At 45.6% G+C, this 20,719-nt stretch overlaps 3 protein-coding genes across 3 annotated transcripts in view; 2 read left to right on the forward strand and 1 right to left on the reverse strand.

The window, feature by feature from the left end:
* Positions 1 to 1,760: 1,760 nt before the first annotated feature.
* Positions 1,761 to 14,683, forward strand: LOC144382980 (uncharacterized). Its single transcript, XM_040184508.2, has 5 exons — positions 1,761 to 1,787; positions 2,841 to 3,051; positions 3,399 to 3,449; positions 11,663 to 11,727; positions 12,251 to 14,683. Exons 1-5 carry the CDS (start codon positions 1,761 to 1,763, stop codon positions 12,287 to 12,289), a joined length of 393 nt encoding a protein of 130 aa, XP_040040442.2. The 3' UTR covers positions 12,290 to 14,683.
* Positions 13,263 to 14,683, forward strand: ctxn1 (cortexin 1). The gene has a single exon (XM_078108390.1). The coding sequence runs from the start codon at positions 13,263 to 13,265 to the stop codon at positions 13,551 to 13,553; it is 291 nt and encodes a 96-aa protein (XP_077964516.1). The 3' UTR covers positions 13,554 to 14,683.
* A 55-nt stretch (positions 14,684 to 14,738) lies between these two features.
* Positions 14,739 to 20,719, reverse strand: part of fbn3 (fibrillin 3) — a 52,123-nt gene continuing 46,142 nt past the window's right edge. Inside the window, exons 59-65 of the mRNA XM_040184413.2 lie at positions 20,574 to 20,696; positions 19,424 to 19,540; positions 19,145 to 19,273; positions 18,902 to 19,021; positions 18,028 to 18,259; positions 17,715 to 17,868; positions 14,739 to 17,601 (exon numbers count right to left, since the gene is read on the reverse strand). Coding sequence (XP_040040347.2) covers positions 17,224 to 17,601; positions 17,715 to 17,868; positions 18,028 to 18,259; positions 18,902 to 19,021; positions 19,145 to 19,273; positions 19,424 to 19,540; positions 20,574 to 20,696 — 1,253 coding nt within the window. The 3' untranslated portion in view covers positions 14,739 to 17,223. The remainder of the gene's footprint in view (positions 17,602 to 17,714; positions 17,869 to 18,027; positions 18,260 to 18,901; positions 19,022 to 19,144; positions 19,274 to 19,423; positions 19,541 to 20,573; positions 20,697 to 20,719) is intronic.

The raw sequence follows: 20,719 nt of genomic DNA on the forward strand, positions 1-20,719 counted from the left end.
AAGGTTAATCTTCCTCAGCGGCTTTCACAGGGGACTAGACTTGAGACAGTCTCGCTACACTCAATTTAGCGAGGTCCCTTTATACCACTCAATCAGCTAAACCCCTACAGTGACACACACACACACACACACACACACACACACACACTCACAGGCACATGCTTGTAGTAACAGGGGAAGGGACATGGCTCCGAAGGTCATCCGCTACACAACATTCCCAAAGGTTTTGATGACTTTCCGGCACCCTGTTGACTTATAAAGCAGCAGCCTCTCAGTTCCCTGCACGTCAGCATAACAATCCATGTGCTGGGGGTCGACATGGGGAGGGATCGGGTTTCAGAAACGAAGAGAAAACCATGTTCATCGTGTTTCGCGTGAAAAGCCTTCCTGAAACCTCCTTTGTCACCAAAGCCGAAGAGTTTGCTCGACGGTAAACTGTGACGATGTAATGCCAAATCAAGCTTCTGCTGTAAATACAAGCTTTGTTCAATTGTGTAAGGTTTATTTAGTTACTAGTCGGAATATTTGAGTTGTAGTGGGATACTTACAGAAACTAATTTCCAGTGCTGGTTAAAGCTGATGAACCGCTTAAATAAGTTGAAAGAAATCTATTCACACAATATACTGTTATATACACTCTATTTGGAGACAGATTAGAGAGCATCTTACGCTCCGAACAGAATGAGATCAACCTGAAACACTTTAGTGGAGGATATTAAACCTGCCTCCTAACGAAAGACGTCCGAATTGGTGCTAAAACCCAACACAAAACCAGGCAGATTAACGTTTTCAGACCTCTAAAGGAATTACAAGCATTTGTTCCAAAGAGCGGAAAGGATCTATTTACCTACAACAACGGAACATGTAGGGGGAAATAAATGGCGTCTGGTGAACTTTGTGTTGTCTCAAAAGGTTAATGAGGTGTGTATTTGCTCACTGGGGACGACACAACGATGCTCTTTAAGGAAACGGAGGCGTTGAACGCCTGAGGGGCCACCATGACGACACCCCTCAGATCTCATTATCGGGCTTATTGATTAGTCAAGGCCATCTGCGCTCCCGCCAACACACACACACACACAGACACAGACCCTGGCCACACACTCACAAAAGCAGAAAAAAATTAATAAAAATTGCCTTACAGGAGCATTACGCATGCACAGGCACAATCAGGGATGCACAGACACACACACACACACACACACACACCTGGGAAAATGACACACTCACCATCGTTAGGTCTGTGATGTACTTGCAGACACCCACACAGTCGCTCCACAGAGGATGAACACGCACTTCTACTTTAAAACATATACACATTTTCAGCCCCTAATGTGAAGCTGCCATTTTGTTCCGAGAGAAAATGGTTTTAATGAAAATTTGCCAAGAGATGCTAGAAGTACGTCCAGCTGGGTTGACGATGGTCTGCCCACACTCGCTCGCTCGCTTTCAGATGGACAAGCTGCCATTTGTTGGCCTCCGCCGAGAGTTTTGATGAGATTATTTCAAACAGAAGCAATCGCATCATTTGCATCGTTTCCAACGGGACACATTTTCAGATTCCAACATCCTGCCAGTGGTTGATGAACCACAGTGGGAAAATCACATCGCAGTCATTAAAAGCGAGGGTTCGTTAGGAGCATCGTCTTTTACTCCTTGGCCAGAGAAAAAAAGTTCCAGGATGTAGTTTGGCGTCACTCCTTTATCAATTGCAGATCAACAGTGGGAGTGAGTCTGTGGGGACCAAAAGGATCACGGCAATGAATCGTATTAAGGCCTCTCTTAAGGTACAACCCGTCGTTTACCACCTGCTCCAACGCTGGAGGCTCTGACCTGCTCTGCTGGGAGCCCGGGTGAAGCGACTGGTAATAGTAGCACCTGGCAGTGGGTTGGAGGGGTGCACGGAGGCCACCTGTTCTCCACGGCTTGAGTGGGAAGAAGGCGGGGGGGCAGTTGAAGAAACGAAAGAAAGAAGGGACCAGGTTTCTAATCAGGAAGGAATATGAGTTGAGGAGAGAAATGAAGTGGACTATGTGGACCAACGGCTTATGAACCAAGGGGGCGAGAAGTACATCTTGAATACTGATTTGCATTTTTTGCAGAGTCGTTCAAAATGAGCGTGAGCTTCCTTGATAAGCTGCACGCACTACCGTTTTCATGGGGATCCAGGCAATCTTGGTTGGTCTTTCAATGAAGGAGCCTGTGAGGTGTGAAACAACATGCGTGAGGACAATATGGTTGTGGAAGAAGTGAAAGGGTTATTTTTGTGAGATCACATTGAGTGTGAGATGCGCTGTGGATATTCCTGCATCACAGGCTTTGTTTAACAGGATCATATGGGTTTAATCTTTATATCAATCTCACTGAGGCACATGGCTGGAATTTCTTTACAATGGGGCGCATACATAGTATAAGCTTACCGCATTTGGATTTTCACACTCTGGTGTAAAATAATCAGTTTAAGGTAACACGGGCACAATACATATGTACATTATATAAACAACATTTAATTGCTACTTAAATGAGGAGAACAAATTGATCAATCCAGGGCAATCTTAACCGACGGTAATATACCTCAGTCTGATCCTTTGCTTCCTTATTTGTGCATATCATTTAAAAAAAGACAGCACGAGGCAATGCACATGGGTTTGAAAAGATAGAGTTTTAAAAAGAACCTCCTCAATCGAGTAAATTATTTTCTAAACACACATAATTACACAATAAAACACATTTTGAAGACAAAAGCTACTAGAGCTAAAAATAAAACTGTTGTAGAGTGAATTCTTCTGACCACGCCTTTTCCCACCTGAACCTCCTTGGATTGATTTACCCTCGCTGAGGCCACCTGTGATTGGCTGTGCGCCCTGGGGGGCGGTGCAGTGGGGGAGGGAGGAGGGGGGGGGGGGCAGAGTCGCGGGGGCAGCTTCACCGTCGTGTCTCCTCGCAGAGCGACGCTCAGCATCTACAGCAGCAGCAGGAGGAGGAAGAGGAAGAGGAAGAGGAAGAGGAAGAAGAGGGGAGACGAGCGCATCACAAAGTTTGAAGCGGCAGGTTTGTCTAATATTCTAACGACTACTTCCAATCGCAATATATCGGAGAAATCAGCAGTTAAAGCAAGCTCGAGAGACGCGTATAAGAGACGCGAAAATGACGTGCGCGTCTTTTTTTATTTGACACATTGCCGCGTGCGAGTGTTTGTGTCGAACTTTCCAAGTGTTTCTCTTCGCAGTTCAGTCCAGTGTGTCCGTTTTTTAACTTGCTGGTACATTTCTATTTAGAAGACCACGTGCACCTGTAAACGTTATTTTATTGTGCTGTGTGTCCAGACATCACTACCTGACAGGTACTGGGAATCACTGTACCGAACCCGCTGACTTTGATTTATTTGAAATCACCAGGTCGCCACATCATGGACCGATGTGCCATGAAATTACTACAATGCTCGTGTGGTGAGAGACACAATTCCTTTTCTCCCTTTTAGCTCCAAGCCTTCAGGAAATGAGCGTTGCATGGCCCTGCTGAGATCGGGTGTGTATGAGCTCCCCATCGGTCATTAGGATGGCACGGACGCAAATACCCAACAGCAGAAAACACAGGAAATCAATTTCAAACTGGCTCATTTCCCCACATAATGTATTTTGAATGTAATCGCTCGCTCAGGTTTGCTGCTGATGCTGATATGAAAAGGAACCCCCCCCCTTATAAGCACTGCGTTGGCGCTCTTCTCGCCTTTGATCGACTCCTATTGGTCATAGTGTAATTTGATCAAACTCCGAGCGGTGGAGGTTGTTGGCTTCGGGCCACTTACACCGTATCATTTATCCACCAGGACTCTGAAATCGGTGCCAGACGTTGAAGGCGCCACCGCCCTCCCGGCACCTTCCGTCCAGCCGATAAATAATGAAGCTCGTCTTTTTAACAGTAATGAACAATCAGAGCTTTCTGTTATCTACAACGAGGTTGCCGAGCGGATGCCGGAGGTTCGGTGCTGTTCTTTGACCGGTTTCAGATTGAAATGTAAGCAGCACGTTACCCCTGGTGGAAAAGCAAGAGACTTTTACCCGTCGTTTTGTCTGTGCTGGACAGTAGTACTGTAATAGCACGCAGAGGCCCTCTGGCACGCCGCTCAATACAACATCAAGAGCTTGGATATAGAGGCGGGACGCCTATGAATGTGAAGACAGAGAAAGGGAGGAAAAAAAACTGTACGTTAAGGGGTTTTTGAATAATGAAAATGACATTTTGTATTGACCCCTCTCATTTTACCACTTGTGATGCGCACCGATCGCCAGGAAGGGCGTCGTCAGTGTCATCATGTAAATGACCTGTAACGGGAGGAGAGAGAAGACCCTCGAGGGTTTACCCACAACAACCCTGTCAGCATACAGAGTATTCCATGGAGCACATTAGTGAATCAGGTTCTCCACCTGTCTCACTCCATCTCCTCCTCACGTTCCATTTATTATATCATTTCTTTCTCTATTGCTCACCGACGTGGTTGTTTTATCAAACTGCCCAGGCTTGTCTGGGAGCAGCGGTGACAAAGTAAAGTCACTAAAGCGTCTTTTGCTGCGTCTTTTCCAAGTGCCGTAATTTAAACCCTGCGCAGCAGTACGCTTCAGTTCTTAAATTACTTTTTCACGCTGAAGCATAAAGAAAGAAATCACTCGCACATTTTGTGGCACTTCAATGTATTAACCCTGAAATAATAGCAATGTCACAGTGAGCGTTATTCGATTTAGCCTTGTGTAATGCGGCGACGTAGCGCATGGGGTCATGAACCTCCTCTTTGCCGTCCCAAGGGGCCGAGCACTAAAGCAGCAGGAAGGTGGAGAGTCTGGAGAGGAGTCATTAAGGGCCTTAAAAAATAACAAGCAGGACGCTCCAAAATGTTGCTTTTTTTTTTTATTTAATGTTGAACATCGGCCATCAGATATTCATTCTAAGGCCCATTGATAAATGAATTGTCGTGTGAGCACCAGAGAGCCCCTTCGACCCCCGAGCAAGTCTGTCAACTCACCTGGAAATACCCAAAGAGGGCCGATTCACCCACTGGAATGAAATCTGCTGATGGACCATGACGCAAAGAGTGCAGATAAGCCCTCCTTTCTTCTTTTCCGGTCTGCGAGGCTTTGGGCTTTCTTTCTCTCTCTCCTCCTCACTGTGAACCTCCACTTTAGCGTAGGTGATGTATCGGCGTCTTTGTGAAGACTTTTCTTGTGTTTGATCCGCGCTCAGGAATCCAGTTGTCAGAGGAGGGGGGGCAGAGCAGTCTGCAGCACCCTGCTGAGGAAAGTCGTTTCAGCTTCAGTGTTGCAATCAGCACTTTGCCGTTGTGGAGTATATTTAAAGGTCCAATTCTTTTGCAAAGGTGGACAGGATTTACTGGGCTTATGTTGTATTTTCACATTCATGGCTGCGTGTGTTCTTGCATCGCTGAGTGAAGAGCATTGTTTTACATCCTGGCTCAGACGTCTCAGGTCATTTCCCTGTACCGTCTTCAGCAAAGTTTCAGCCTTTGCTTCATGCTGAGTGTAAACCCACCGCCACCTCGGTTTTGAACAAGTGTTGTGTGGGCGGGCCGTGTGATATTCACGGCCTGGTGGACTGGCTGCCACGGGCTCCGCGCTGTCCCTCTGGACTTGACGAGAATGGCTGCTTGATGGAAGGCAAGTGCTGTCTTCTGACTTTAAGAGTGCTGACATTTCTATATCCAACCTCCCCAAAATCTCCCCCCCCCACCCCCACCCCCACCACCCCCCCACTCCCCCTCTCTCTCTTCCTCTTACTTCCAGATGCTGATCTGATTGATGCCCCCCTATTCCCTGTGCTCCCCGGGCAGCTGTAGACCTCTGCTCTGTCTGGATGCAGACGTGAATCACAGGGATTACCATTCTGCTCTCCACCTTTCCTCCATGCTTCTATCCTCTCTCTCTCTCTCTCTCTCTCTCTGCTTCCCCGTTGCCTGTTCGCTGTCCTCACCTCGTCTGACATCCTCCTTCTACCTCACCGCCAGGTCTTTCCTGTCGGTGTGTTGCACTGTTGGCCACGGTGACGGCGGCAGGGGGTCTCTCAAGGTGACTCATAGGGTTGGATGTACCGTGTTAGCTTCCCTCTTTCTCACTGACGCCTTCTTTCTGTTCTATTTATTGCATTTTTTCTCCCTAAATTAATAGAGAATAATCCTTGATATGCAATTTTGTCTTCTCTCTTTTTTGAATGCATTTTGACTCATCCAACCCCCGACCTCCTGGCCCGTCACCACGTTGTCCTAATCGTTGTGCGAATATGTCATGCCTGGGATTTAAGAGTTGGATGTCGAATGCGGGTGGATGTGATTCGCCTGACATTTGTTAACCTTGTGGGACGGAGGTCCTTTCAAAACAGCGGAACTAAGGCGTGACAGGGGGGGAGAACGTTGCAAGGGATGGATCGAAATTACGGTCAGATATGACTGAGTTGATTTAGACGGTGGTGGTGGAGGCGAAGGAAGAGAGGAACGCGGTTTCTTCTGCAGCCTGTCAGCATGGGTGAGTTAGATGGCCGGAAGCGACAAATGCGTTTCAGGACAGTCGTTCCCTTGGAGTCAGCCCCTGAGGTGCTTTACGACAGGAAGGAAACAAATGACATTTAGAGCTTAGAGAGTCGTGACTCGGTCAAATACATTTTTGCAAATAGATTTTACTCTGTGACTGTGTGCATTTAGTCTTCTTTTATTATCTTTTTATTGCCGTTATTATTTTTCCCGCGATGCCAAGCTATATTGAGCAGGGTGCAGCAGACCGAGCAGATACGAGAGTTCTCAAATAAAGGTCTTTTCCGCTGGTGGAATGATGACCCGAAGTATTGTTGAGCCTGTGAGTCATAGAAACATTCCGGAAAGGTGCAATTAGAGCGTAAAGTTATTGGAATCCTGATTTTCATGAGAATGACAAAGGTTAAGAAACGATGTTACGTATCCCACAAATGCAGAATGTACTGTATCTTCTATCTGCCACCTCAGAGAAAAGAGAATAGATTTGACTAAATCCTCACATTTAAATTCTGTGTAGCCATTGTTGCCAAATTCAAAACTAAGGACATTGTATAGAATCCCAAAGTCAACCAGACTATGAAGTAATGACTTTTATTTAAGGTCCAATGCAGAACTAAGGGTAACCAGAGAACAATGAAGGAGCTGATTGGCTGGGAGGAACTATTGAGGTAGATTCAGAGCAGGTGTGTATACAGCCTTTGGCAGCAGAGAAGGACGCTACATTCTCACAGCTAAGTTTCCATTTTAAACCGCATTCCGTTTGCCGTGTGTACGACTCCTGGAAAAACAAGGTCACAGTTTGTGACTTTGAGAAGATGGAAAGAACACAGAGTGCTTATTTTGTTCTGCACATCTGTTGTGAAGTTGACAAAGAAACCGTAAATGAACAAAAGCATAAATGCTTTCCAGCAGGACAGAGACTTCCAGCCTCCTCGGCGCAATTACCTGTGAGAACAGATGACAATAAACTCCAGGAGAAACAAATGAGACATTTCTCTTATTTACAAATTGACAATAAGATTCTAATTTGCTCACTTTAAATTAAACGCAATGTTTCAGGAAATAAAGATCTTAAGTATCGTTGACAAAATTTGACTGAAAAAAAGATCCTGCATCCCCCGAAAGGGACAATCGAAACTGGCAATGGATCACCAAGGCCAGAAAATAACTGATTTCAAACTAGGACCAAAAAATGACCAAACCTGACTGACAAAACAAAAGAAAAGGCATAGATGAGGAGGAGGCCATGACAGCTGCCGTTAAGGACCAACATGGAGAATTGATTTCCTCATAGCGTTCCCCAGTGGCACGCAGACATGCTGGTGCTTTAGGCCGTCAGGTCGAGGGACGCAAATAACCAGGAGTCAGGACAGGAGTAGAGGGGAGCTTCCTCCTCCTCCTCCTCCTCCTCCTCCCCGATGTCTCATCCTGCTTGGTGTTTTGGGGAGAGGCGTGCATCGGCCGACCTCATCGGGGCAGACTTTCTGCTCTGCCGCTGTACCTCGTTTGTATTTAGGTAAATCGGAGCTCGTCCCGAGCAAAATGAATATCTAAAATCTTGATTACTTTGAATATTGATGCTGGAATGACCTTGACTATCCTAAACGTGCTGATGGAGAAAATAGACTTTGTGTTCCTCTGGGCCAGTGATCAAATGATAGATTGTAGGTACCTTCGAAGATGGAACGGCTCCGCTGCGTTGAGAATCCCGAAGGGCTTTTTTTTTTTCCTCCTCTGCTCCTTCATCTGTGTACAACTGCATTTGTCTGTCGCTCCGTATCTCCGTCCCTCGTCCCTCCCATTTCTCATGGTTCACTAACTTTCGCCGTGAGTTGATGTCAGCCACTTTTTTGTCCTTTGAAAATGCCAAGCAGCGAGATCCATACTTCAATCCGATGAGGAATGAGCAGTGAGAAAGTGCACGTGTTTATGACAACGTACAGGTTCTAGAAGAACGCATCAATATAAAGTGTACTGCCCTCTTTGTTCTTTAGCTGGCTCATTTTTTCAGTTTTAAAAGGTCAGCATTCCTGAGTGCTTTCCACGCCCACAGCTTCTTATTTGCATGTACAAGTGAAGAAAAGGTCTCTCTCTCTCTCTGTCTGTCTTCACATCCGTCCCTCATGCACAAATACACAAGTGTGCCCTCGGAGCCAAATGCCCGGTCGTGTCGGAACAGCAGAATATTTAATTGTCCAACTTTATCACCATTAGGAACCTTAGGTTAAGTCAGATGGAGTCCCCCATCTTTCCTGTTTAGCCACAGACACACAGCAGCCCCCCCGAGGGGAGACACATCAACCCAAACACACAACCACAAATCACAGATCAGTCATCGACACGGCTTAATTAATGGATGCTATCAACCCCTGTTTTTGATAATACGTTCAGTTAATGTGTTCCTTTAAGCATTGGATTACCGTGCAGGGGGAAACCCACCTGAGCTCGTGGAGCTCATGCACCCCCCCCCCCCCCACCCCCTTCCGCCTTTTCTCCAGGTCTGCTTTATCTTCATAAGAGTTAAATTGGAACGGGTTAATTCAATTTCCAGCAGGCGAGGGATCATCTACCGTCCCTCTCACTTTTTTTCTTTTGCTCGTTCCGCTTGTTCCCTCTCTCCTCCCTTTCTCCTTGTTTCTACGGTCTAATTACTTTAGAGAGTTGCTCCGGCTATAAATAATGACAAATCAAGGCTGTCTCTGCGCTGACCCCTGTGGGGGCTGGTTTTCTGTGTGCTTGAGGAAGAAAGACAGTGGTTCCCCACTGAAGGGAACATACTGTCCTAGTCACAGCCTTTGTTTTAATGTGAAATTGGTGTGAGGATCCATGTGGGTGCACGAGGGATCGGAACAGAGCAGTTTTACTTTTTCTTTTCCTAATTTGGCACTGCAACAGAAAATAAAACTTCTCTCCCGCATAAATGAATTAATGTGACTTCACAGATTTTCCCTTTTCACCCAAATGCAGCTCAGATGTGAAAAATGATCCGTACTAGAATAAATGTGTGTGTGTGTGTGTGTGTGTGAGAGATAGCGGGAGGTGAGATGAGGGAAAGGTGACACCCTGGAAACCTAATTTCTCTCTGCTCTCTTCATACCATTTACCATGATGAGTTCTGTCAACGTTAGCTGGATCAATGGCTCTGTGAGGAGGTGGTGATAGTAGTGCCGTGGTTTGTGTGTGTGTGTGTGTGTGTGTGTGTGTGTACGTGTGTTTGCGCTCTGCGTTTAAGTGGATCTCTGTGTATGTAGAATGCAATTTGAGGTAAGGAAACTTTGAAGTGTGTGCTTTCCTCCTATTGTTCTTTTAAAAATAAATGCACTTGCATGCGTGTTTGTGTGTGTGTGTGTGTGTGTGTGTGTGTGTCCGTTTAAGGGCTTTTTGATGAAGACTGACGAGTGTTCGCTTCGCTTCCCTTCCTCTCCGGGGTCTCAACGGTGCTTGGAGGAAGTGTCCTGGAGGACAAATGGAGTGGGCGAGAGCTAGGGTGAGCCGGGCAAGACGATGGCTGATGGACGACAGCGTGTGCGGTTGTGTGTGTGTGTGTGTGTGTGTGTGTGTGTGTGTGTGTGTGTGCGCGCGTGAGAGCCTGATGGAGGGTGATGGTAGGAGCGAGACGTAACGAGCAAGGAAATAAGCTGAGCAATCGCTGTGTGTCTTCCTTCTGCCTCCCAATGACTTATTCACACAGACGCACACCCACGCACACACGCACTCACTCACACACACAACTTGGTAGTCCATGACTAATAACTGACCATTGACTCTGCAAAGGATTCTTCTTTCCATGTTAACTTCCTTTTTTATAAAATCCACAATATTTACATACATTACCATATGTCATTGTTTAAATAAATCAATATGAGATACGTAATATTAATGGTGTACCTACTATTGTATTAAATTAGGCATTTCACTATTTCAAAGGGAACAAATGCTTTCTTTGTCGAGTCCATTCCTTCTCTTCCTCAGTCCATTTATCATCTACTCTCTCTATCTCCGTGATGAATTAGTGAGAGATAATGGAGAAACACCGGCACTAAATAATTACAGGGTGGTTAGGATCAGAGAGGAGGTTATTTGTGCACCTTTTAGCCGCTCCTCCCACATTCAACATGGAAATGATCAGTGTGTGGAGGTTTCGTCAGCAATGTTCTTTTTTGCCCACTTATAGTTCAAGAGTGTGTGATTACTGTGTGTGTGTGTGTGTGTGTGTGTGAGAGTCAGAGAGGGTAGATGACAGTCTCATGGCTGGATTAGACTGGTCTGCCTGCATCACTGCAGTGTTTACCTGAGTCCACGTTTGCTATTGTTCACGGACTAAGAACCTTTAATTGCTTTTTATACACGCAGAGACATGCTTCGATTGGTAGGAAGCTACTCGCTCTCAGAGGAGCAAGAAATGGAATACAAAAGCATAAAAGTGTAAAGGTGGACTGCTGAACCACGTTCGCCCTACTAAGCTAAAAATGTTGCAAACGGCTTAAAGCTGATGATAAAAAAAGGCTCACAGCAGATGATAACGGTGGGAAACGGTTGGAGCTGCAGATGTGACTGTGTCAGCTGTAACGGTGTCCTTGAAAACATTTAAAAGGTTCCCCGACCTGTTTTTGGGCTCTGCAACTCGCATCTGTCAGAGGCAGCGAGAAGCTGAAACACACACACACACACACACACACAGATGCAAACACACAAAAGAACACAGAAGTGCACATTCATTCAGGGTGCAAGTGCCGCTTCCCTGGTGTGTCATCCTGCTGCCAGCTCGAGTCCGGTGCACCAACCGCCCTGGAGACACCGGCGGCTGAAGAAGCAGATAGAAAACCTTTGAGAGAGAAAGGGATTTCACTGTGGCCATGCGGAGGAGAGCCAGTGGATTTTGTGCCAGCGAAACCCTCCTCTGTGCCGCTGCCCGTCCACCGAAGGGACTTGTGCCTTTTCATCCGTCTTTTCCAATCTCCCTTGTTTTAATTCTCACATTCCTCTGCTTTGTTTCCGTCCTACATCCCTATTTTCTATCTATTGACCATTGTTCTATAATGCCCCCATCCATACAACAACTAACTCACTTTAAATGTGCACCTCAGATTATTTTATTTATTTAAGTGTGTTTCTCTCTGTTTGCAGCCCTCTCTTTGCCTCCTCTAAACATCTCAACCCCTAAACACAGAAGGCTGAGCAAGAAGAAAATGGTTTGCATATCGCTTTTTCTCAATCGTTCGAAACGTGGTCCTCCAGGGGAGACTTGATTTTTTTGATTAATAGTGAGGCTACACAACACTTAACAACAAACAGCAAATTAATGAAGGGGGTCAACAATTGAACAAAAGGCCCAGTGTAACAGTGCCCTGACGAATGAGGGTGATGTAATGCAGTATCGCTGTTTATTCATTACTGCTAATGTGGCTGTAATGATGACCATAATCAGCCTACTAATTGTGTGTCATTACAGAGGATGCTGGTGCTGTTCTCCCCCCACAGATGGCTAATGTAACTGTTACTTACCGAGCACGATCGTGTGATGAAATGAGGAAGGCATTAATAACCACCTCCTTATGCTCCACACGAGCAATAATGTGTCCCATAGGAAGCGCTGTGAGATGCGTGATGTTTTCGAGGAATTGACCCACGTGAAAACGAGACGTCCTCATCAGAGCTTCATCGGGGATAATTATCCCAGTGTTTTTCTGACCAGATGTCTCTCGTTCCTTTCAGCGGGCGGAGCTGCAGTCCCTCGCTGGTTGCTCGACATAACGAGGAACAACTGACGACACCACGTCTGTTGACGTCGCGCTGTGTCAGGTCTGCCGAGGAGATCCGTGACCCCCAATCCGCTTCCGGTGGACTGAAGATCGAAGTGGACGAAGCTTCTTTTCGTGCGACTGACAGTCCACCTAACTTCTCAAAACCTTATATTGTCTTTCTTGTTGCTGCTGGACTTGTCAAGAGAGGCAGATTCTCAGGACCTGTTTTAACATTTAGCGGCTGTGAAGCGCTTATCCCGCTACAACAAGCCGGTCGTAGAGAGACACCTTTGTGTTAGGCCGACACCACCAGCAAAGGTGATGTACTGTTTTGTTGTCAGGGGCATTGATCCACTGACCTCCTGATTTAATTGGCCACACAAACACACACACACACACACAAACTGACAGACACCCGGTGTTGCTGGCAGATAGCTTTGTGTCCGACTCCGTTTCATTGACACAGCACCCAGACACATATTTACCGAGCTTTTACCCGCTTGGGTGTTAGAAATCCATCCGAACACCATTAACTCCCAGAGGGAACTCTGACCTTGAGTGGGATCAGACACATCGCGGGGTGTTTGCGTTAGCAGGAGGCAGCGTCACGTTCTGCCTGCTCCGATTGACAGTGACGATGAGAGCTGATGGCAGATTGGTGGCAGATTGGTCCTGGTAAACATAGTCATGTGATACGGGTCATGTCACCTTCATCGACCTAGATCTCAATAAACTGGCCGGCAGAGGAAGATATGTGTGCAAGTTCTGCCGTAATCAAAAATAGACATCTTCTACCTTTGCTTTCTGACGCCACAAGCCCTTCGCGCCCCAACGAACGGGAAATCAAATATAAAACATGTTAAGTTGTTAAGCACTGTAATCAAACCACCTAATGAACAAAAAACTCATCCTTCTCTGCACCTTCTCCAAATACACCAACCACCCACTCAGTGTGTAAGTCCTGCCTACGGGCCCCTTGGAGGATGAACGATGTGCCCACACTTGACTACGAGTTGCTGCTGTCCCCGGCCAGCTCCTCCCTCCCCGGCCCTGGCGGCGGCAGCAGCAGCAGCCAACCTCTGACCCTGGTTGGAGTGGACAATGAGCAGCGCACAGCCTTGGCCTTTGTAGGCCTCCTCATGCTCTTCCTGGTCTTCCTGTTGGTCAGGTGCTTCAGGATCCTGCTCGACCCCTATAGCCGCATGCCCGCATCATCTTGGACTGACCACAAGGAGGGGCTGGAGAGGGGCCAGTTCGATTACGCGCTGGTGTAGGTTGATGTGTGAAAGAGAGAGTGGAAAGGGGGATGTTTTGCACTGCACATAGAAAGAATATTTAAAGAACATCTAGATGACGTAGGCGTCGATTTGACCCATTCGTAATATTGGGACTGCATTATTTGCAAGAGGATGCGCATAATGCTAGTGTAATGCCTGGTTTATATTGCTGTTTAAAGGCTTGTGTGCTGATGTAAATATGAGGCTGCCGGATGTGAGCATAACAAAGTCTGGTTCAGTAAGAGGCACACATACCACCGGAAACCCTGCAAGACAAACTCACAACTGTTGAACAGGGAAGGACAGAAATAACGAGCTGCGCAGCTGCCTTAACCTGACCTGCTGTACCCATTAAACACGCTACCACCTCGCCGTAGGGCCGGGCCTTCCAAACACCAAGGTCAGCGTTGCTCACTACATGGTTTGGTTTTTGGTGAGAATACTCAACACGCAGTGTAAGTGAAGGAGTTTACACTTATTAAGCAGATGCCCCTTTAACAAACCTAAATCCGTATTAATGCTAGTGTTCTGATCAAGGAGCACGAGTCAGCACTTTTCTTTTGTTACTTTGGACACTGATCCTGGAGCAGCCGTTTCAAATGCTTGTTAAGAAGCAGGTAGTTTGAGTCTCCGTACAACTTTATCAGTGTGTGTTTTGTGTCCTACGGTGTCTCTGACTGAAAAGCCATATTGAAAGTATAATATCTTATTACAGCCAATAGAATTTATGTTCACTGGTTGTTCGTTTGCTTTAGTCAGCCTGCCAGGTGTGGTGATGAAGCAAACGGCAGCCTTTAGTTAAAAGAATGCTTTATTTTTCTATTCCTGACTCAAGTTTGGGAGTCTCGTCTTTGCTATTTTTCTGCCCTCTTCCTCTCATCGTATCGATCTTTGGACTGTGGATTTTTGAGGTAGCCACAGTATAGTTGGAGGCAAAGCAGGTAGCTTTGCTTTTCTTGTGTTTTGTAATTAAATATTTTTCTGACTATCTGCTTTGTTTTTTTATACAGTGCAAATTTAAAAAAAAAAGAATTTTCTTCCTCATAATTTCCACAAAGTGGTGGACTGATTGGAAAGTCCACATTGTTCATGTTGAAATTAAATAAAACAATTACTACTTCTGTGTCACAATGTGTCACAATTACACACAAGCCTTAGAGAAAATAATTCAGGCCACAACACTTAAAAATATACCCCACAATACTTTATTGCCATTAATGTCACTGGACAAACGTTTACAATGTTTTGTGAATCAAAAATCAATTTTACAGACTGACATATGTGTTATACATCTTTGGTTTTCAACTGTAAAAGACAAAAAACATCCAGCATATTTAAAGATGTTCCATGATGGCTGATTGATTTATTGATTGTCAGCTTATAGATATGGTGTGACTGGGTGATTGTCATTCCAGCTTTTATCTTATGCTGGACATGTTAACTACAACAGGCTCCTTATTTCTAAACTATAAAGCAAACCTTGCAATGCAAGCAGATGACGATGACAACAGTTTCTTTTCAAGTCTGACACTGAGGCTGAGATACAGTAAGCACACACAAAACGCTGCCTTTTTTTTAAACATGGTGGCAGAAAAAAGAAAAATGACAAACTGAAAATAAAGATAGTAGTGAAGTACACAAAGGTTCCCAGGTAAGAAAGATGGTTATGTGTTATAAACATTACATAGGCTGTGGGGCAGTGCAACCTTTACTGTTAAGACAAAAATGATGACAATGGTTTTGGTGAAGGCCACAAAGAGATAATCGATGATGGGAATGTTAATTACTGTTAAGTCTGATGTGTTCTGGTTTAATTTGCTGACAACCCATTTTTACCGGTGACAGTGGTTTTGAACAATACAAACAAAAACATATTTGCGTTTGCTTTTTGTTGGTTCTTGCTTCTTTTATTTCTCAGCACATAAAAGCCTTTGATTTCGGGTTTACTGTATGCGTTCGTATCGGCAGCCTCGGCATTCACAAAAACACATCTACATTTCACTTAAAAATATACAATTTCATTTTCAAGAAGCAAGTTTCTAAATGTTGTTTTTTCAGCACTGAGACAATACAAAACACAGACATACACAATGAACAATAAATCCTCGGAAAAAAAAAAGAAGTAAATTTTGCAATCCCGATTCCAGACTGCACTTTCTTTGTACATGGTAAGAGATGGTAACAACTAGCACCGCTTTTCTCTTTGAGAGAAAACACATCACGAGAAATGAAGGACGACCTGATGGATATTTGTTGTGTTGTAAGGTTGCGTGTTCACCTGTGTGCGCGCCCCTACGCTGTAAAGCACTACCTTCGGTTACAGCTTAGGCTAACATGTCTTGTTCCTTTGAGACCGTTTCTCAAGTCAGCTGTGTGTCTCTTTGCGTTGTAAACGAGGCTCGGACGCTCAGGCATCAAGCTCAAGTCATGAAGTCAGCTCATGGTCAGCTGCAGCTCTGTTACCCTGAAGCATTTGTGATCCGGGGTTCGTTTGAACAATGCAAAAACCCAGGACTAGCTACACAATTCTGACAGCCAACAAGAGAAAAAAGCTTTGGACTTGGAAAAAGATGGCTCTCAGGTCCAGAATCAGTGCACCTGAAGTCTTAATCCCTACATGGATAAATACAACTTGACCTGATTGATCTTCTTTAAAGTCTACGAGCTACGAGCTGTTATATTCCCCTGCTTCTGATGCATGCTGAGGGCTACTAGCCCCCCTCTTTTGTTTTAAAGCATCACAGCATGATGTGAGAATTACTGAGGTAACCAAACATGACAGCACACACGGCGCAAACACGCTATCGCCTGCTTGCCGCTGCTTGCGGGCAGGACGGAAGTCAGTGACGTCGGAGAAGAACACAGCTCGCTGTTCTCTCGTCTGAAATTGGTTGTCATCCAGCTTTTGAAAAAGACCGCTATGGACCAAAGAACCTGAAATGCTGTGTAAATGTTGCAGTCCTTCGTGTTAACATTTTTCAAACAGCACAAATACATTAAATGACATACGACAATACTGAGAGGGGCTGACGTGACAAACCTTGTCCCCAGTGTTGTGTTTTTCTTACTAAGATTACAGAGAGGTGAGAAAGTCCTTGAACCACTGCGGCGGCATCTAACCCCTTAAATTAAGGCGCGATATCACTTCTTTACAACACTAAACAGAAACTTTGCTTTATATCCTGCGTGTGAGTTGATTACCACAACACAAGTTGCATTGAGACAGTTCTGGCCACTCTCAGCACTTAATGTATGTTTCTGTGTAACTCCTAGTTTTGTGCTTCATGGACTTGTGAACCACCTTCCTGTCATTTTGTCTTTATTAGAGGGCTATGGTCCAAGCACTAGGGCACCTCTCTGCCATCTCCTCCGCTGGCTCTCTCAATGGAGAATGGGTACTGGGTCAGATGCAAGTGGGGAGGGAGGGGGGGGGGGGGGGGGGGGTAAAAAAAAAACAGACAGACAAAACATGAACATATAATAACATAAACAGTAACAAAGTGGTGGTAGAGTTGGGCTGATTGACTCAGTCTTTCGTAGCCGTGGATTACTACCCCTGCTGTTGAGGATGGTTCGTCGGCGGAGGAGTTAATCGGATAAAAGGGAAGGTTAAAACTCAAAGGCTGTAGGAATCAGTCCAGAAAGGGATCGCGAGCGCAGCCCGAGCTCAGTGCAGGTGGATGAGGAGCTTGATGCGCAGGGCGTCTCCCATTTCCCCCTGTAGGTAGTCGCTGTCGTGCTGCTCCTCCAGCTGGTGTAGTCTCCGGGGGCCGTACAGTCGCAGGCTGGCGATCTCCAGCCGGTAGGATCCCGCCGGGGGAAACCTCTTGCCGAGCCGGAGCACGCTCTTTCCGTCGCGTCTTTCCAGCAGGCGGAAGTGTTCCTTGGCGTTGCCGTGGGTGATGACGTAGCGCACGTGGTGCTCCAGGGGCTGCAGGGCGGGCAGGAGCTCCAGCAGAGGCTCCTTGTTGTGCAGGGAGGCCAGAGACAGGTTCATGGGGATGGAGGCCTGGGTGTCTATGCTGGCCATGCTTACTGCTGGCTCCTTTAGTGAGGAGAAGAAGCAGAAGGGATGAGATGGCAGAATATTCAAACGCTTGGACTTAGTCTCATAGCCAAGGGGACAAGTACAGAGAAGCGGTTCGTCGAAGCGGTTACCTGGTTGAGATCGTTTTCATCAGCATTGCGCTTGTGTCGCCCGTTCTTTCCTCCTCCGTTGATCTTACACTCGTAGCAGGCCTCAGGAGACAGACTGTCATCTTCATCGCCCTCCTCAAACTGGCCTGGGAAACCTGAGCCCGTCATGCAGTGACTGGATGAAGAAAACAGGAGGGTTCAGCGTGTTCATTAATTCGTTTGCAAAACTCACACACGTTCAAATGTTTTCCTTATGGTCAGATGGTGCCATCACAAATTACTCAAAAAGTGACACTAGTGTTGAAAGAATCTGGTTAACTCCGGGTTCCCTCACCCCTGTCCGGCCCGGTAGAAACCTCCCGGGCAGCCGCACTGGTAGCCCCCGTCGGTGTTGGAGCAGCCGTAGATACAGGGGTTGTTACTCCTGCTACATTCATTCACATCTTGGCAGCCGCCTGCGCCCTGCGCAAAGTCAAAGCCAGACGGACACACGCACTTGAAGCTGCCCAGTGTGTTGTAGCAGGAGGCGGAGCCACACACCGTCGAGGCCTGACACTCGTTTTCATCTGTGGAGGAAAAGGCAGTGACGAGTGACGAGAGCGTGCTGGCAGGTGAAATAGTACATGTGCAGTGATATTCCTTTTGCATGTTGATGATGATAATGATGAGAACCCAGCAGTACGGTCTGTATTATCATGAGATGATTATCTTTTGATAATAATTATATTCAAATTTAAAGACAAAGTGCTTTCAAATTACTTCTGAAACAATTGCTTTAGTATTAATCTGTTTGGTTTCATGTATTCCCTCTGAACAGTACTTGAGAGGTTTTAGTTATACGATACAAATTATTTCAAATTCTTATATACAGCAGTGAACATTTATATATATATATTTTGTATTATCAAATAAATAAAAAAAAATATGTATTTTTGATTATCATGACTAAAAAGGAGAAACTCGATGACAAGGTGGTTGAATTTATCCCTATCAAAGTTTCGCTTACATGTGTGAGAGGTTTGTATTTGGAATTATCCTATAAATATATTGATCTATTGTAAATCAAATTAGAACATATATTATTAACTTGTTGCTACCTTAAAATACTTCCACTGGAATGGATCCCCCGGGTCCTCTTTACTGCACTGTACTGGTACCTTTTGTGTTGTTCATCACTGTGAACATGAACAGAACAGTGTATCACTCACCCACGCATTGGTTCCACTGGTAGTGCTGCACGTAGCCCTGAGGACAGCCGCAGCGGAAACCTCCCATCATGTTCTGACAGCCGTGCTGACAGCGATGGTTGCTGCCACACTCGTCCACATCTGAGGAAGATGAAAATGACGGCTTTTAATTGGAGACAAAATATCATGATATTGGAATCGAAAAGGTCTTTGTGTGAGAGAGCTCCTGCAAACTGAACGTGAAGGCCGCTGTGTCGTCCTCACCCTCACACTCCATGCCTGTGTTGTCCAAGGAGAAGCCTTTACTGCATTCACAGTTGAAGCTCCCAGGCGTGTTGACACAAGAGGCCCGGGAACCACAGCCGCTGTTCTGAGCGGAACACTCATTGTTGTCTGAGAAGAGAAGAGGAATGGATTTGATATGAGTTAGAAATGCATTTTCGGTTGTTGTTTTTTTGTCTTTGTCTTTGTCTTGTCTTTTGCCTTAATTCTAATATTTTTTCCGTGGAGGGTAGAACTGTTGTCTTCCTGTGTTGTCCTCACCGATGCAGGCAGTCTGGTGCTGCGTGAAGCCGGGGGGACACTTGCAGGTGAAGCCTCCAATGGTGTTGACGCACAGGAATTGGCAGTTATGAGTCTTGGTCGAACATTCATCCAGATCTAGGAGAAAAAAGAAGAAAGCACTTAACATCCACCAGATTACACAGAGGGAGGGAACTTCAGAGACATAGCTTGTTAATATAGAATGACATGAGACCGATAATTATCCTGTAACACGGAATAATAATAACTAGGACACATCATTTCTGCAGATATTTTGGTGTGAATGCCTGCTGTGGAGACGTTCTGCGTTCTGTTGGGCTATTATTTTGAAAAGCGACCTCATCCTAAGCTTCCTGTTAAGATGCGATTGCTATTTGGGGGATAGGAATTTAAGGGTTATTGGGATCGGGCAAGTAGGTCCACTTGAATATGAAATGAATATGAAAGTCTGATCTGGCATGCAGAGGTGACCAATAAAGGAAAATACTGGTTTAATATGCTAGAATGTTCTAATCATTGTTTTTGGTTGCAGCATTTTGAATAATATGGACCCTTTTAGTGCTGTAACTGTCTTTATAATGTTTCAAACTCCCCAGTGATTTTGTGGTTTGAATGGAGTTCAAACTCAAGCTGCATATGAACCTGAAAATGTGCTTGTGTGTCTCTGTGTGTAGAACTGCACCTATTGACTCATCTCAGTCAGCTATGTCTCATCCAGCAAGGCAATTAAAGGCTGCCCTGGTAATCGTACCTGCTAAGTGACAGTTATCAGTTATCTCACAGACGAGGTAGAGAGTCGAGGCTATTGCTTTTATTTTATACTGTGAGGATTAGGAACCTCCTGATAAACTGACGCTTGAAATTTGTGTGTGTCAAGTCTGGAATTTGTGTGTGTAGTGTCAAACATGACGAGAATGGGAGCAGGTGAGAAAACTCTGAGAAATGTTTGGCCTCAGTTGACACGAGGCCACATGCAGTAGCTGGTTTAAGATCATGTAACTATTTGGCACTAAAACACCATCCACAATTTCTACATTAGCCATGAAAAAAAAACTTAAACTTAAACTGCGTTGAGGGTAACAATAAAACTCATATGGTAAACTGTCAAAAATAGCTATTAAAGGCTAACACACATTACAAGTCCACCCACCTTTGCAGGTCTTTCCATCGGGCTGCAGGCTGTATCCTCTGGGACAGGAACAGAGGTAGCTGCCCTCCGTGTTTTTACACAGGAAGTTACAAGGCTTCGGAGACAACGCGCACTCGTCCATATCTGGAGTACGCGGAACAGGGCAA

The sequence above is a fragment of the Gasterosteus aculeatus genome, chromosome 8, assembly GCF_964276395.1.
Source record: "Gasterosteus aculeatus chromosome 8, fGasAcu3.hap1.1, whole genome shotgun sequence".
In the NCBI taxonomy this organism is placed as follows: domain Eukaryota; kingdom Metazoa; phylum Chordata; class Actinopteri; order Perciformes; family Gasterosteidae; genus Gasterosteus; species Gasterosteus aculeatus.

Bases quoted from the DNA above. Each gene is read 5' to 3' on its own strand.
- LOC144382980 (XM_040184508.2), top strand. From the start codon at position 1,761: ATGAATCGTATTAAGGCCTCTCTTAAG. The intron at 1,788-2,840 runs GTACAACCCGTC...ACCCTCGCTGAG, and splicing joins GTATTAAGGCCTCTCTTAAG to GCCACCTGTGATTGGCTGTG. The intron at 3,450-11,662 runs GTGAGAGACACA...CTCTGTTTGCAG, and splicing joins ATTACTACAATGCTCGTGTG to CCCTCTCTTTGCCTCCTCTA.
- ctxn1 (XM_078108390.1), top strand. From the start codon at position 13,263: ATGAACGATGTGCCCACACTTGACTACGAGTTGCTGCTGTCCCCGGCC.